The sequence below is a fragment of the Schistocerca nitens genome, chromosome 3 (genome assembly GCF_023898315.1).
Source record: "Schistocerca nitens isolate TAMUIC-IGC-003100 chromosome 3, iqSchNite1.1, whole genome shotgun sequence".
Classification (NCBI taxonomy): domain Eukaryota; kingdom Metazoa; phylum Arthropoda; class Insecta; order Orthoptera; family Acrididae; genus Schistocerca; species Schistocerca nitens.
The window spans coordinates 602,495,327-602,511,729 of NC_064616.1; the positions used below are offsets into that span (position 1 = coordinate 602,495,327).

At 41.6% G+C, this 16,403-nt stretch overlaps 1 protein-coding gene across 1 annotated transcript in view; it reads left to right on the top strand.

Annotated features, from left to right (window-relative positions):
* LOC126248533 (plasminogen activator inhibitor 1 RNA-binding protein-like) overlaps positions 1-16,403 on the top strand; it is an 84,368-nt gene that overhangs the window by 43,554 nt on the left and 24,411 nt on the right. Inside the window, exons 6-7 of the mRNA XM_049949591.1 lie at positions 9,667-9,889; positions 12,966-13,175. Of these exons, the coding sequence (XP_049805548.1) occupies positions 9,667-9,889; positions 12,966-13,175 (433 nt within the window). The remainder of the gene's footprint in view (positions 1-9,666; positions 9,890-12,965; positions 13,176-16,403) is intronic.

A 16,403-nucleotide genomic window follows, 5' to 3' on the forward strand; every position in this document is an offset into this window, starting at 1 on the left:
ATTGTAAGCAATTTCCTTTCCTGAAGGACTGCATCGTTTCAGGATTCTACCAATAAACCGCAATCTAGAGTTCACCTTGCCCGATGCTTGTGTAATCTGATCATACCATTTGAGATTTATTTCGAATAGTCACACCCAAATATTTGACGGATGTTACCGCTTCCAAAGACTGGGCATTTATTTTGTACTTGTACATTAATGGGGATTTTTTGCCTTGGCATATGCTGTAGGTTACACTCAATTAATATTGATAGATAACTACCAGTCATTACACCACGCATTTATTTTCTGCAAATCCTCATTGATTTGTTCACAACTTTAGCGTGATACTACACTGATGTGTGTGTTGTCATTGGAATTGAATTTTAACGCTGGATAATACTTCTATGATGCTCCCTCAGATGAGTTTCGTTATGTATGGACTCAATGAGTGGCCGTCGGGCTATTTCTCGGAGTTTTCCCTGACACACCGAGGTATCTACCATCTATGACCACCTTGCCGACCTTAGTGATACTGCTTGTTCAGTTGACTTCCTTTGGGTTCTTGGCCGTGGGGGATTGCGGGTAGTGAGCTTGCTGATAGTCTTGCTATGGAGGGTGGGGCAGGGAAGGTTGGCACCTACCCCCAATTCTGTGACCCTCCTAGAGTGGATTTGCAGATTTAAATTTAAATCGTGTTTTGTTCCAATCATGGTCTGACTGTTGGGGCTACATCCCCTGTCTAATGAACTTCGTGTTCGTGCAATCAAGGAGACTCAACCACATCCACATCTATCTACATGTACGTAATTACTCTATTCACAATAAATTGCCTGGTAGAAGGTTCAATGAACCACCTTTCAGCTGTCTCTCTATTCTCCTCTCGAATGGTGTGCGGGAAAATAGAGCCCTTAAATTTTTGTCATTTCTACACCTATGTAGGTGGGTGCCAACAATGTTATTGCAATTAGAGGAGAAAACTGGGGATTGAAATTTCATGAGAAGATCCCGTCGCAATGAAAAATGCCTTTGTTGTAATCTAAGATTGTTTGCCAATCTAATCCACATGTTGTGTCTGTGGCACTATCTCCCCTATTTTGTGATAATACAAAACAAGCTGCCCTTCTTAGAACTCTATTGATGATGTCATCCGTCAGTCCCACCTGATACTGATACTACACTGCACAAAAATACTCAAGGATAGCACCTGCTAAGTGTTCTGCCAATGAATCACAGTCTTTGGTTTGTTCTACCCACAACATTATCTATGTGATCGTTCCAGTTTAGGTTATTTGTAATTGCAATCCCCCAAGTATGTAGTTGAATTTACAGCCTTCATATTTGTGTGACTTATTGTGTGATCAAAATTTAGATTATTTCTTTTTAGTACTCGTGTGAATAACTTCACTCTTTAAAAACAAAGATGATGTGACTTACCAAACGAAAGCGCTGGCAGGTCGATAGACACACAAACAAACACAAACATACACACAAAATTCAAGCTTTCACAACAAACTGTTGCCTCATCAGGAAAGAGGGAAGGAGAGGGAAAGACGAAAGGATGTGGGTTTTAAGGGAGAGGGTAAGGAGTCAATCCAATCCCGGGAGCGGAGAAACTTATCTTAGGGGGGAAAAAAAGGACGGGTATATGCGTGCGCACGCACACACATCCATCCACACATATACAGACACAAGCAGACATATTTAAAGACAAAGAGTTTGGGCAGAGATGTCAGTAGAGGCGGAAGTGCAGAGGCAAAGATGTTGTTGAATGACAGGTGAGGTATGAGTGGTGGCAACTTGAAATTAGTGGTGATTGAGGCCTGGTGGGTAACGGGAATAGAGGATATATTGAAGAGCAAGTTCCCATCTCCGGAGTTCGGATAGGTTGGTGTTGGTGGGAAGTATCCAGATAACCCGGACGGTGTAACACTGTGCAAAGATGTGCTGGCCGTGCACCAAGGCATGTTTAGCCACAGGGTGATCCTCATTACCAACAAACACTGTCTGCCTGTGTCCATTCATGCAAATGGACAGTTTGTTGCTGGTCATTCCCACATAGAATGCATCACAGTGTAGGCAGGTCAGTTGGTAAATCACGTGGGTGCTTTCACACGTGGCTCTGCCTTTGATCGTGAACACCTTCCGGGTTACAGGACTGGAGTAGGTGGTGGTGGGAGGGTGCATGGGACAGGTTTTACACCGGGGGCGGTTACAAGGATAGGAGCCAGAGGGTAGGGAAGGTGGTTTGGGGATTTCATAGGGATGAACTAACAGGTTATGAAGGTTAGGTGGACGGCGGAAAGACACTCTTGGTGGAGTGGGGAGGATTTCATGAAGGATGGATCTCATTTCAGGGCAGGATCTCATTTCAGGGCAGGATTTGAGGAAGTCGTATCCCTGCTGGAGAGCCACATTCAGAATCTGATCCAGTCCCGGAAAGTATCCTGTCACAAGTGGGGCACTTTTGTGGTTCTTCTGTGGCAGGTTCTGGGTTTGAGAGGATGAGGAAGTGGCTCTGGTTATTTGCTTCTGTACCAGGTCGGGAGGGTAGTAACGGGATGCGAAAGCTGTTGTCAGGTTGTTGGTGTAATGGTTCAGGGATTCCGGACTGGAGCAGATTCGTTTGCCACGAAGACCTAGGCTGTAGGGAAGGGACCGTTTGATGTGGAATGGGTGGCAGCTGTCATAATGGAGGTACTGTTGCTTGTTGGTGGGTTTGATGTGGACGGACGTGTGAAGCTGGCCATTGGACAGATGGTCAACATCAAGGAAAGTGGCATGGGATTTGGAGTAGTACCAGGTGAATCTGATGGAACCAAAGTAGTTTAGGTTGGAGAGGAAATTCTGGAGTTGTTCTTCACTGAGAGTCCAGATCATGAAGATGTCATCAATAAATCTGTACCAAACTTTGAGTTGGCAGGCCTGGGTAACCAAGAAGGCTTCCTCTAGGCGACCCATGAATAGGTTGGCGTACGAGGGGGCCATCCTGGTACCCATGGCTGTTCCCTTTAATTGTTGGTATGTCTGGCCTTCAAAAGTGAAGAAGTTGTGGGTCAGGATGAAGCTGGCTAAGGTAATAAGGAAAGAGGTTTTAGGTAGGGTGGCAGGTGATCGGCGTGAAAGGAAGTGCTCCATTGCAGCGAGGCCCTGGACGTGCAGAATATTTGTGTATAAGGAAGAGGCATCAATGGTTACAAGGATGGTTTCCGGGGGTAACAGATTGGGTAAGGATTCCAGGCGTTCGAGAAAGTGGTTGGTGTCTTTGATGAAGGATGGGAGACTGCATGTAATGGGTTGAAGGTGTTGATCTACGTAGGCAGAGATACGTTCTGTGGGGGCTTGGTAACCAGCTACAATAGGGCGGCCGGGATGATTGGGTTTGTGAATTTTAGGTAGAAGGTAGGGGTGCGGGGTGTCGGTGGGGTCAGGAGGTTGATGGAGTCAGGTGAAAGGTTTTGCAGGGGGCCTAAGGTTCTGAGGATTCCTTGAAGCTCCGCCTGGACATCGGGAATGGGATTATCTTGGCAAACTTTGTATGTGGTGTTGTCTGAAAGCTGACGCAGTCCCTCAGCCACATACTCCCGACGATCAAGTACCACGGTCGTGGAAGCCTTGTCCGCCGGAAGAATGACGATGGATCGGTCAGCTTTCAGATCACGGATAGCCTGGGCTTCAGCAGTGGTGATGTTGGGAGTAGGATTAAAGTTTTTTAAGCAGGATTGCGATGCAAGGCTGGAAGTCAGAAATTCCTGGAAGGTTTGGAGAGGGTGATTTTGAGGAAGAGGAGGTGGGTCCCGCTGCGACGGCGGACGGAACTGTTCCAAGCAGGGTTCAATTTGGATAGTGTCCTGGGGAGTTGGATCATTAGGAGTAGGATTACTGTATTTACTCAAATCTAAGCCGCACTCGAATCTAAGCTGCACCTGAAAAATGAGACTCGAAATAAAGGAAAAAAAAAATTTTCCCGAATCTAAGCCGCACCTGAAATTTGAGACTCGAAATTCAAGGGGAGAGAAAGTTTTAGGCCGCACCTCCAAATCGAAACAAAGTTGGTCCATTGTAATATGAGACACAATTTAGGTCGAATGAAAGACGATACAGCTACAGTAGTTTGGTTCGAGTCGTAAGCTTAGCAGTTAAGCTTTACCAGGTAGCCATTGCTATGCGTCAGGCGCTCCGTCCGTATTTATACGGGTAACCTTCCTTTTTCACGTGCTTCGTCTGGTTTGAATCGATTGCTTATTTTGCTTTGATCTGATAAGTGCCGTTTTCTTTGTTATAGGTGTTTGTCACTCTAAGCTGAAAATGCATTACTGTACTGTGTCGTGCATTGTTTGTCGCATTTTGATAGTGCGTGTTTACAGCCTGTCGCCGCTCGCGGCATGACTTGCTTTTGTGCGCGCTACAGCCGCTTAAAAAAGAGAGAAATCGTCTCATTAGCGAAACAATGGCAAGAGACTATTTGTTGTTACTTACACTGCTGCTTTCTTTGATAATGATCAACAAGAACCAAATAATAGACTGCGTATGATAGAACAAGTTCTGAACGAGAGTTTAGCGAAAATTTTTCTCCGTTTGAAAATCTTTGCGGCCGTTTCTTTAGTACATCAAATTCTGCACAGACATTAGTCATCTTACATTTAAAATCTAGTCAGTTGCCATGCTTCATTTCTGACTGTATTCCGCATTTGCTGTTGTCTCACTCTAGTTTCGTAGTTTATTAGGCAGACATGATTTAAATGAGATAGCAGCAAACACGAAAGAATACGTGGCAAAATGTTTATTTCCGTATTATTCTTATGGTGAAGAGAATAGTGCATGTGATTCACATTTCATCAGGCTCCTATTAGCAACCATCTCTTCTCACAGGTAGGAAAAAACTCGGAACGTAGAGTTGGCCATATTGACAAACATCCCTAACAGTCTTGCCAGTCGGATTTTCGTAGTACATTGAAATTCTGCTACATTCGAAGATGAAAAATACGGAATTTGTATTTACTTCGTTGGATAATGTATGAAAATGCAGTGGTCGAAACTCGGGGCGGAGAAAAAAAGCTCGTCTTCTACCTTTTTTTAATTTATTTACTGATGCAGAGGTTTTGGCGCCAGTATTTATCTTTGTGCCCACGAAGCATGCTTGTGTAGCGCTACATATATTCGACGGCAGAAGTTAGTTGTGGCGGCACCTACCAACATTTTTCAGAACTTCCGCTTGCTTTGCACTTGATTCTAAGCCGCAGGCGGTTTTTTGGATTACAAAAACCAGAAAAAAAGTGCGGCTTAGATTCGAGTAAATACGGTAGGATCATTTTTCTTCGTGGCAAAGTGATATTTCCAGCAGAGAGTACGAGAGTAGGACAGTAAATCTTTGACGAGGGCTGTTTGGTTGAATCTGGGAGTGGGGCTGAAGGTGAGGCCTTTGGATAGGACAGAGGTTTGGGATTGGGAGAGAGGTTTGGAGGAAAGGTTAACTACTGAATTAGGGTGTTGTGGTTCCAGATTGTGTTGATTGGAATTTTGAGGTTTTGGAGGGAGTGGAGCTGGAAGTCGGAGATTGAGTAGATGGGAGGACTGGGTTTGTGTGCAATGAGAGGAGGTTGATGTTTGCTGGAAAGGTTGTGAAGGGTGAGTCAGTTGCCTTTCCGGAGGTGGGAAACCAGGAGATTGGATATTTGTTTGAGGTGGAGGGTGGCATGCTGTTCTAATTTGTGGTTGGCCTGAGGATGATGCTCTGAACAGCCGGTGTGGATGTGGGAGAGGAAAGATTAAGGACTTTTATTAAGGATAGGAGTTGACGGGTGTGTTCATTGGCTAAGTTGATTCCCACGTGGAATGTTTCCCTCTATTATATTAACTTCACTCTTTCCTTTATTTAGTGTCAGTTGCCACTTGTCGCACCTTAGATATCTAGATCATTTCGCAATTTGTCATCTGATGACTTTACAAGAAGGTAAATTGCACAGTCTTCTGTAAACAATCTGAAGGCTACTCAAATTGTCTCCTATGTCGTTAATATAGATTAGGAACAATAGAGGGCCTGTAACACTTCCTTGGGGAATGCAGGATATTACTACTGTTTTACGTGATGACTTTGTCTCTTATTACAAACTGTGACCTTTGTGCCAGGAAATCACAAATCCAATTGCACAACTGAGGCGATATTCCATAAGCATGCAATTTGGTAAGAAGACGCTTCTGAGTAACAGTGTCTAAAGCTTTCTGGAAATCTAAAAATATGGAATCAATTTGACATCCCCTGTTGATAGCACTAATTACTTCACGAGTATAAAGAGCTGGTTGTGTTTCACGAGAAAAACATTTTTTGATTCCTTGCTGACTAGGTCAAGAAATTGTTTTCTTTGACGTAATTCATAATGTTCAAACACACATGTTCCAAAACCCTATTGTAAATTGATATTAGTGATATGGGCCTGTAATTCAGCGGATTACTCCTGTTTAGTGCAACTTGAGCAGTTTTCCAGTCTTTAGGTACACAACTTGCTGTGAGTGAGTGGTTGTATAGAGGTGCAAAATATGGAGCTATTGAATCAGTATACACTTGAGAGTAACCTGACAGGTATACAATCCGGACTGGAGGCCTTGTGTTTATTAAGTGATTAAAGCTGATTTGCTACACTGAGGATATCTACTTCTGTGTTCCTCATTTTGTCAGTTCTTGATTGAAATTCAGGAACATCTCTCGTTGTGTTTTCTGTGCGATTCCGAGACAGTTTCATTGCGGAAATTATTAAAATCATCTCGCATTGAAGCACGCGCTATATTTAGAACTTCTGCAAAGCTTTGCCAATCTTGGGGATTTTGCGTTCTTGTAAATTTGGCATGCTTTTTTTGGTTGGGTGTGCAACAGCGATCTGACATGTCTTGTGTACCATGGGGACCAGTACAATCACGTACTAATTTAACTAATTTATCATCTCTCAATTGCCATTGTTCTTTTCTTTGCCATCATTCCACATCTTTTCTATGCTTACATGATCAGCTCGGAAGGAGTGGAGACACTCTTAAAAAGACTTTAAGAGCATTTTTATCAGCTTTCTTAAATAGATGTGCTTCGCATTTCTTTTTGATGGTTCTGGGTGTTATGGTATTCAGCCTAGCAGCAACTGCCTTGGGGTTGCTAATGTCTGTATCTGTCATGATACTTCCAATTTGTCCATGAATATTTGCTGCTAAGAGGTCAAGTATGCTTTTCCAATCATTTATGCTTAGAGTGGGCTCATGAACTAATTGTTCAAAATAATTTACTGAGAAAGCATTCAGTAAAATTTCCGATGACGTTTTATGCCTGCTGCCGGCTTTAAACATATAATTTTTCCAGCATATCGAGGGTAGGTTAAGGTCACCACTGACTATAATTGTAGAAGCGAGTGGGGTACCAATTTAAAATGACTCGACTTTCCTTTGAACTGTTAAGCAACTGTACCTTCTGAGTCGGGGGTCGGTGAAACGACACAGTTAGTAGTTTAGTCCAGTGTAGAGTGTAACCTCTATCCATCCTGTTTCGCAGATACTATCCACTTTAATTTTACTACAAGGTAAACTACTTTTGACAGCAATAAATACTCCACCAGCAACTGCATTTAATCCATCCCTTCTGAACACTGTTAGGTCATTTGGAAAAAAAAATTGGCTAAACTTATTTTCGGCTTTAGCCTGCTTTCCGTACCTATAAGTATTTGAGCTTCGATGCTTTCTGTTAAGGCTTGATGGTCTGGTTTTCTTCTGAGCACAGAGACAATTTAGAACTACAATACAGATAGTTGCTACAACTACCTTGATGTGTTTTACCTGCCCCCTCCACTCGGCTCTGCAGCAAAGGACCACAGACAGTTCTACCAATGATGCTGCAGATAGTGAGCTCCGCCTTAATCTTGCAAGCAAGACTGGCAGTCTGTACCATTTCTGCCAGCTGCTGTTACTAACATTTTTTGTGTCAGCGGATTGTTGTGTGGAGAACTACAAACCTGTAAAAGGGGGTGTTGTAGTTCTGTTTTAAATTGATTAGTCTTGCTGAGACACACTAACACTGTATTTATTGTTTTATCACAGAGTATATATAGTGCATGAAGCCTAAACAGGAAAGACAACACATTATTCCTAGCTGCCTATCTTGCCACTGCAATAGTGATTGATAGATATACATAGATAGAAAGAGATAGAGAATTCATTATGAATAACTAAAGTGAAACACTAGCACATCTCCTAGTGGATTGGGAATTCTTATTTCTCTGTCAACCTGTAGCCTTGGTTTCCCTGATGTTGGTACTGATAAATATGGGCCCAAGTAAAGTGAGAAGCAGCGAAAAGAAATGCAACTTTCACATATGCTGATGTCCTCTTGACAGTGTTAGTCTGCAGGACTGGGAGAGGTGTGTAAAACACACAGAAGCATTGCAAGAAACGGATTCCTTGAACCAGGGTTTAAGACAATAGTGGAATCTGTGATGATTAGTGTTCAGATCAGTAAGCACTTAAAACACACGAAATATGTGCAAAAAATCCTCAAAATATTCAGTTAAAATTGCTCTTACTGCCAGTATATGCCTTTAAATATGCAGCTAAAATTGTTTAATTATGCATTTTTCTTAGATAAATTCTTTAAAATATGCATCTTACTTAGGAAAATTTATGGATAACCATAATATATATTCAATAATGGCTATAATTAAATGAATAAAATGAAATATAACATAGGTACTTACGTGATAGGTTTGGTAAATTCTAAAAATTAGAATTTGTTTGAACTACCAACATTTTTCCCATATTCGCTACATGAAAATGATCGTTCATCACATGACACTACAGGAAAAAATTGAAGAGCAGCGACATCAGGCGACATTAAATCATCTAGATTCTCGGAGCATTTCTATGAAGAACTGCATCCAATTTTCTCCTAGGTCTCCCATTGATTGGACCTGGCCAACTCTTGCTCTGTGTGTTGAGTCCTTTGATGAGAGCCACTGCCTTTGTAACTTCCATTTTAAGAGTCTCAAGTTTCATGCTGGAATTCTTCAGGGCGTCCTTGGCTTTTGGTATGGCTATATTTTCACTATCTTCAAAGCCCTTTAGGACCTGGAACAAGAAAGTAATAAACTAGTGAATGTCGGTTTCAAGATGAAAACTTCTGTACAGAGAAATAAGCTTAATACTGGAATTCTATGTTCTGTTCATTCTCTTTGCTTATTCAATTTATCCAGAACTTCATACGCATCCATACCTCTTCAACTTTTTTGTCGTTGTCTACGGTTTGCAGCTAAAATCCCCATTCCCCACCTTGTCAATACTGCTTCAGGTGGCAGAGGACAGTCAGGGTGGGCAGTCTTGAAATATCTCACTCGACTTGGTGCCTTGATGAAAACCTTCTTTGCTGAAGGTATAAGGCTGTTGACCTCGGGCAATGTGGCTCTGGCTTCCTCACATGTGGGGTGAACAATTTTAGGGTAAAACACCAGGGGAGACACTGCGACCTTCAGCATATATGCGGCACTATCCATCACAATGGCCAAAACCTTGTTCTCCCCATGTTTCTGATCTTCACTTCTCCATAGCACGCCTGAAAGAAAGTCTAAGGATTTTACAAATTTTATTATTATTTTATTATTGGCTCGGAACATGATCTGAAAAACTACGCTTTTATATTACCTATAATTTTTATTTTTGCAGAGATGTTCAGGCCTCAGACTCGGAAGGTGATACACCACAGCCAGTAGAAGATGAAGGACCTAGGGTACTCACACTTGATGAATATTATGCCCTCCGTCGTCACCGGCAGAAACCAACTTACAATATACGCAAAGCAGGAGAAGGTGAAGATCCATCTCAGTGGAAGAAAATGTACGCTTTAACAAAGAAGAAAGAAGGAGAAGAGGAGGAAGAAGAGGAGGAGGTGACGGTTTTTTTTTTTTTTTTTTTTTTGTTTTTGTTTTTTTTTTTTTTAAATAACTGTTTCTGGCACCATGTTGATTGATGGAAGTGCAGAAATCTTACATAGTCCACAGATTTGGAGTGGATAACAATGTGTTAAATACCTACACTCAGTTCTCTGTGGCCCTGTTGGTGTGGATTTGTGACTCCCCCACCACTCAATTGTGGGCTGACTCATTAACGGGACTTCCACCCTGTGGTGTTCTTCCATCCACCTCTCCCAGCAGAAATCTACCCTTGTACGATCTTCGTATCGGTCATGCTGGATTGAACCATGGTTTTTTACTCTATAATGAGCCACCCCCTTCCAGTCCCCCTCCCCCTCTCCACCCCCACACCCTCCCCAATGATCGATATTTTGCTGGAATGCCTGCACCATTTGGCTCTTCACACTATGTACACTGTCCACCTTCCTTGTCGTCCTGGGTGTTAATGAACAACCTCACACGGTTATGTCTGTTCTTGGCTTTCTTTGTGAAGCTGATTCGTCCTTCCAGATTAAAGTACCTGAATTTCCTTCTGTAAATGGAGTCTCTGTGTTGGTTTCAGAAGCTTTTGTCATTGCCTACATGCTGGCCTTTCCCCTTTTCATGTGTCTTCTTCCTATTGTGTTGTCCCCATTGTGTTGTGATGATGGTATTTTTGTGGGGATCAAGATGGGTTGGCAGCGGTGCTGTCATCCCGTCATGTGTAGCACTTCGGTATGTACCCTGCTCTCACCCTTGTCCTGCCCCTTCCCTCTGTTTCTTTACTCCTCCCCTGTCCCAATGTTCCTTCTGCCTCTGTTTGTTTGCATTCCTTTCCCATCAATTGGACTGTGCTGATTGTGGTGTTCCTCCCTTAGTTTGTCACCTTCGACCGTGGTACCAATGACCTCACTGTTTGGTCCCCAATCCTCTCCAACCAACCAACCAACCAACCAACCAACCGGCGAAAGTTAAATATACAGTACGAATTTTTCATAAAGTTGGACCACTTGCAACAACAAAAAAGTAGTATTTGCAAACAAAAATTACAGTTTTGGTCAACGGCTAATAAGTGAAAATGGCTTCAAAATTTTGCTGAAAATGAAAATGACAGTGGCTATGAAATTAAGAAATGACAAAACACTGTCACTGTTTTATATTAAAAAATATAAACAATAATATTGTATGTAAATACATATTTATTTGGTGTGTGTGTGTGTGTGTGTGTGTGTGTGTGTGTGTGTGTGTGTGTGAGAGGACAAGCAGAATGTTTGTGCGTAGCATACAAATCAAAACTAAAATGAAATAACACGCTCTGTGTACATAGTGTATACAGAGGTGACAAAAAGGCATGGTATACCTTGTAATATTGTCAGACCTACTTTTGCCAAATGCAGTGTAGCAGCTTGTGGCATGTACTGAAAAAGTCATTGGAAGTCCCCTACAGAAATATTGAGCCATGCTGTCTCTGTATCCATCCATCATTGCGGAAGTGTTGCTGGTGCGAGATTTTGTGCATGAACTGATACAGCGATTATATCCCATATATGTGTGATAGGATTCATGTCAGGTGATCTGGGTGGCCACATAATTCGCTCAAATTGTCCAGAATGTTGTTCAAACCAATTACAAGCAGTTGTGGCCCAGTGACATTGTGCATCGTTTATTTATTTTCGGGACATGAAGTCCGTGAATGGTTGCAGGTTATTTCAAAGTAGTTGAACATAATCATTTCCAGTCAGTGATGGGTTCAGTTGGACTAGAGGACCCAGTCCATTCCATGTAAGCACAGCCCTCGCCATTATGGAACCACCACCAGCACGCGCAGTGCCTTGTCGACATTGCTCCATGGCTTTGTTTTGTCTGTGCCACACTTTAACCCTACCATCAGCTCTTACCAACTGAAATTGGCCTCATCATACCAGGCCATGGTTTTCTAGTCCAGGGTCCAACCAATATGGTCTGTTCAGCACTGACAATTCTATGCAATTGCCACTGCTCTCGGTCATTAAGTGAACGCAGTTGGCCACTGCGTTGTCCACGGTGAGAGGTAATGCCTGAAATTTGGTGTTCTCGGCACACTCTTGCCACTATGGATCTTATAATATTGAATTCCATAGCGATTTCCAAATTGGAATGTACTATGCATCTAGCTGTGACTGCCATTCTGTGTTCAAAGTACATAAATTCCTGTAGTGCAGCTGTAGTCATGACTGAAACCTTTTCACATGAATCACCTGAGTACAAATGAGAACTCCGCCAATGCACCACCCTTTTACACCTTGTGTACGTGGTACTACCACCATCTGTATATGTGAATATCTCTATCCCATGTGTTTTGTGACCTCAGCGTATTCAGGACATAGTTTTCTTAAAATTTTAATTGGAAGGGGGAGGTTGAGGTTGTTTGAGTTTATGCATCTTAGCCTTAAAATACTCGGCATAATGTTTTTTGCATTAGCATTTCCTTTACATTATTGTTGATGATAGTGTTTTTATTTAAAATTGATAGGGCTGGTTTGTTGAACATGTGGGCCATATTCCACATCCATCGCAACTGCTGCTCTGTCTTCGGCTGAGTAGGTGTATGTTTCTATTGGTTTGTGTCATGGTTGTGCATTTCTCCATTTTTTTGTAAGATTAAAGTGTGACCCCTTCTTCCCCCCATTCCCCCAAATAAAAAAATAAATTCATGTTCACTCCTCCGGTGTGCTGTCCTTGTCTGTATTGTCTCTTCGTTCTGTTCTGGTTATTACTTAAACTGCCCCCTCACAAAAAGTTGCACCATTAATAAAAATGTTTGTGTGATTTTTATATCTGAAGTGAACATGGTGATATGAAATAAATGTAGTGACTTACCTAGTGAACACTTTGCAATTATTTTGAAAAGTCAAAGGTACTGCACAACTGTTTAGTTTCTGTGTGTGCCACAGTGTAAAATTCTGTCTGTATATCTTATATGTACAGTGCTTACATCCCTATCAACATAATGTTCAGTATACAAGATGTGGTAAAAGTTACCTTGTGTACTCCTTTGGTGTCATTCCAATTACCTGGGAACATTGTGTTCAGGAATACGATGCATCAGAATACCCGCAGCGTGTTGGACGACAGAAGCACATCTTGGATATAGATATTCACTTTGCTGACTCGAGACGTGGCAGTAGAGCTCGTGGTCGTGGTGGTATGCGAGGTGGCCGTGGCATGCGAGGTACAGGACCTGTAGGCCCTGCCCGTAATGGAGGTGTTGGAAGAGCAGGACCATTGGGTGACCGTAATCAGGTATGTTTGATAAATATGGCAAACTTCTAATTTCTCAAGTAGTATTTTAAATTGTAAAATATCTCATTTGACATACTGTACACTCTAGTTTGATTATATCGGCTGTGAGTGACACATCAACTGCAAGGAACTGGTGTGTGTGTGTGTGTGTGTGTGTGTGTGTGTGTGTGTGTGTGTGTGTGTGTGTGTGTGTGTGTGTGTGAGAGAGAGAGAGAGAGAGACTGGATTCTATTATTCTACGTTCCAGTGGCTTTTGAACAGTCAAATTTTCATGAAAATGACAATGTTGCTGTATCTAACAAAAGTTAAACAGAATTAACTTCCTAGATTTATCTTGTGGTTTGAAGTTGTCATTATTCACCTGTTATGTAACTGAATAAATTGTATGTAATTATGCCACGTGTTGTATTTTGTATCCATTCTCCCCCCCCCCCCCCCTGCTACCATGATAAACAGTTTCCATTAAGTTTGTTTACAGTTGTTTAATTCTATATAACTTACTAAAAAGTGTTTGTCTAATGAAATATTGTGGGAGTGGTGGGAATCTTGGAATACAAAATTCATTTTGTAAAAAATAATGCAGTACTACAGCAATAAAACACAGAGCAGTGACTAATCTTGATACAGGAATGTGAAAATACTTTTTGGCTTTCGTTAATGTATAGCAGTCACCAACCAAAAGATGGTTTCAGCATGACAAGCCTTAAGTTGAAACTACATAGGCAGTAGAGTAGGCTGTTCTAGCTTGTGTGCTCACTTGGCGGGCAGCCAGGCAGGCTAGGTCTCAGGTGAGCAGGGGTGGGCAAATAGTGGACACATGGACAAAATTAAAGTTGCCCAATCAACTTGTTGATCCACTCCCTAGTTGTGAATCAGTAGTCTGAAGGCTTCGGCTGGTAGTCATTTGTTTTTGATTGCAGCCAATATTAGGTAGCTGACAGTATTGCAGTGTAGCCATTGTTGTCTGCAGTGTTACTGTTTCGTACTTTCACAGTTATGAACGATTTGTTATGGGGCTTGCACTTGAATAACTGACAGAAGTTTACTTCCAGGAAAAAGGACCACAGAAAGTACCAAAATTAGTGGAATTTAAAAGTGGCTGCATGCACTAAAACATCCCCATGTAACACAGTCGGCTCTGTTAAAAATAAAGTTTTGCTCTCATTTGTTTCGTTTTTAAGACTTAGTCCCTTAAGTTTGCTCACGTGCAAGAGCTTTACAGTTTTGATTATAGTGTGTGTTACTTATTGTTTGTTGTTATTTTGGTGTGAATATTTTGTTTACAGCGAAGTAATTGCTTACATGGAAAGAATTAAGTAGTTTGGTGTTAACCAATGTAATTTTTATGCAAACTGGTCCACCAAATAAATTAACTCTGCTAATATTGAAATACAACATGATACTGCACTTGAATCATCAACTACTCAGTGCTTTGAAGCTAGAACTGAAATATTTGGACAATGGGCTTGACAGTATTAATGCTGATAACTATTCATTCAGGTTGTGTTATTGTTGAACTCTGCTCTATCTGAACTAATAAATAAAGCTTTGCAGGGTAAGGAATGTGGCAATAGTGGTGTGAAGGTAGTTGGGAGATACGTGCTAGAAAAGGTTGTGCATAAAAATTAAGAATTGTTTGTAATTTTTGGGATTCAAGGGAATGTGGTTACACTTGTGGTGTAACTAAAAAAGCGTGTATAACACTAATATTAAACTTGCTTATGCTATGAGGTATACAGGCAAAAAGTGTACAGAAGTGCACAAATTTTGTATGTTCTTATGGACTTACCTCTCCTACAAGGTTTGACAGATGCAGTAAAATTATTCTACATACTTCAGAAGAAATAACAAATGATAGTACAAAAAATGCTGTTCCGGAAAGTGTAGACATGAATGACGGCAATACATGATCTATGTATGCAGCCCTGGATGCATCCTGGCAATGAAGAGACCATAGTTTCCTAAATAGTGTAGTGACAGTGACCTCCTTGGACAATGGTAAAGTCATTGATGTGGAATGTATTACCAAGTACTGTCATGGCTGAACTAGTGGAACTGAAGAATTTCACAGGTCAGTGGAGAAACATGGTGTGATACATACATCTTACCTAGGAGATGGAGACTAAAAGGGTACCAAAAAATTTCCGAATCCAAACCTTATGCTGACAGAATATGTTGGACATGTCTAGAAAATGTTAGGTACAAGATTGAGGAACTGGAAGAGGAATTTGAAGGGAAAGAAATTAGTTGATTATTGGTGGATTAGTGGATGTGGTTGGCTTAGACAGGTTGCAGTATTATTAGGGACAAGCCGTAAAACAATAAAAATGATCTTCAGGTAGTGAAAAAGGCAGCACGGGTTAGCTTCTTTCATGAATCCTCTACAGATGAAAACCCATGTCACGCACTCTGCCCACCTGGCAGTGATTTGTGTTGTGGCTACCAAAGGGCTGTTGCTCAAGGTGAGAGCTACAACATAAACATTCTTTGCCATTTGCTATAATGGAAGTTACAAAGCTTATATGTAGGTACCTTAGTGACACAAGAATATTAGAAAAAAGTTTACATGGTAGGACTGAAAATCCAAATGAAAAAGTTCCAACAATTGTATATGTGAACAGATACAAAAGAAAGCACTGTTCTGACAGGACTAAATACTCTGAAATTAGGTGTGCTAGATGCTGATCTATGTTTCAGTGATGCTGCAGTGTCAAGGCTTAATGCTATGGAACTGACAAGAGTGTCTGGACTAAATATGCATAGAGCTCTAACAGCCATTGGCTATAGGGATATTACAAAAACCATAGCAACTGTAATAGTGTGTGGTGGGGCTTGCATTTATGTCCCGATACCATTATGTAGTGAAACCGTGCCCCTTCAAACTCCTCTTGAAGCTGTGGCTGTCAGGATAAGGATGATGGAGGAAATAAACATTGTAGACTTATCTTCCTCCAGATGGTGCAGTACGCCTGAATGTGTTGGCTGCACAGATTTATCAACTCCCTAAACCTTTCCTACTTTTGGGAGATAGTAATACCCATAACACCTTGTGGGGTGGCACTGTGCTTAGTGGCAGATGTAGAGATGTCGAAACTTCACCATCTCAACTCAACTTGACCTCGACTTCTGCCTCTTAAATACTGGTACCCCCACACATTTCAGTGTTGCTCATGGTACTTACTCAGCCATTGACTTATCCCTCTACAGCCCAGGACATTTCCCATCTGT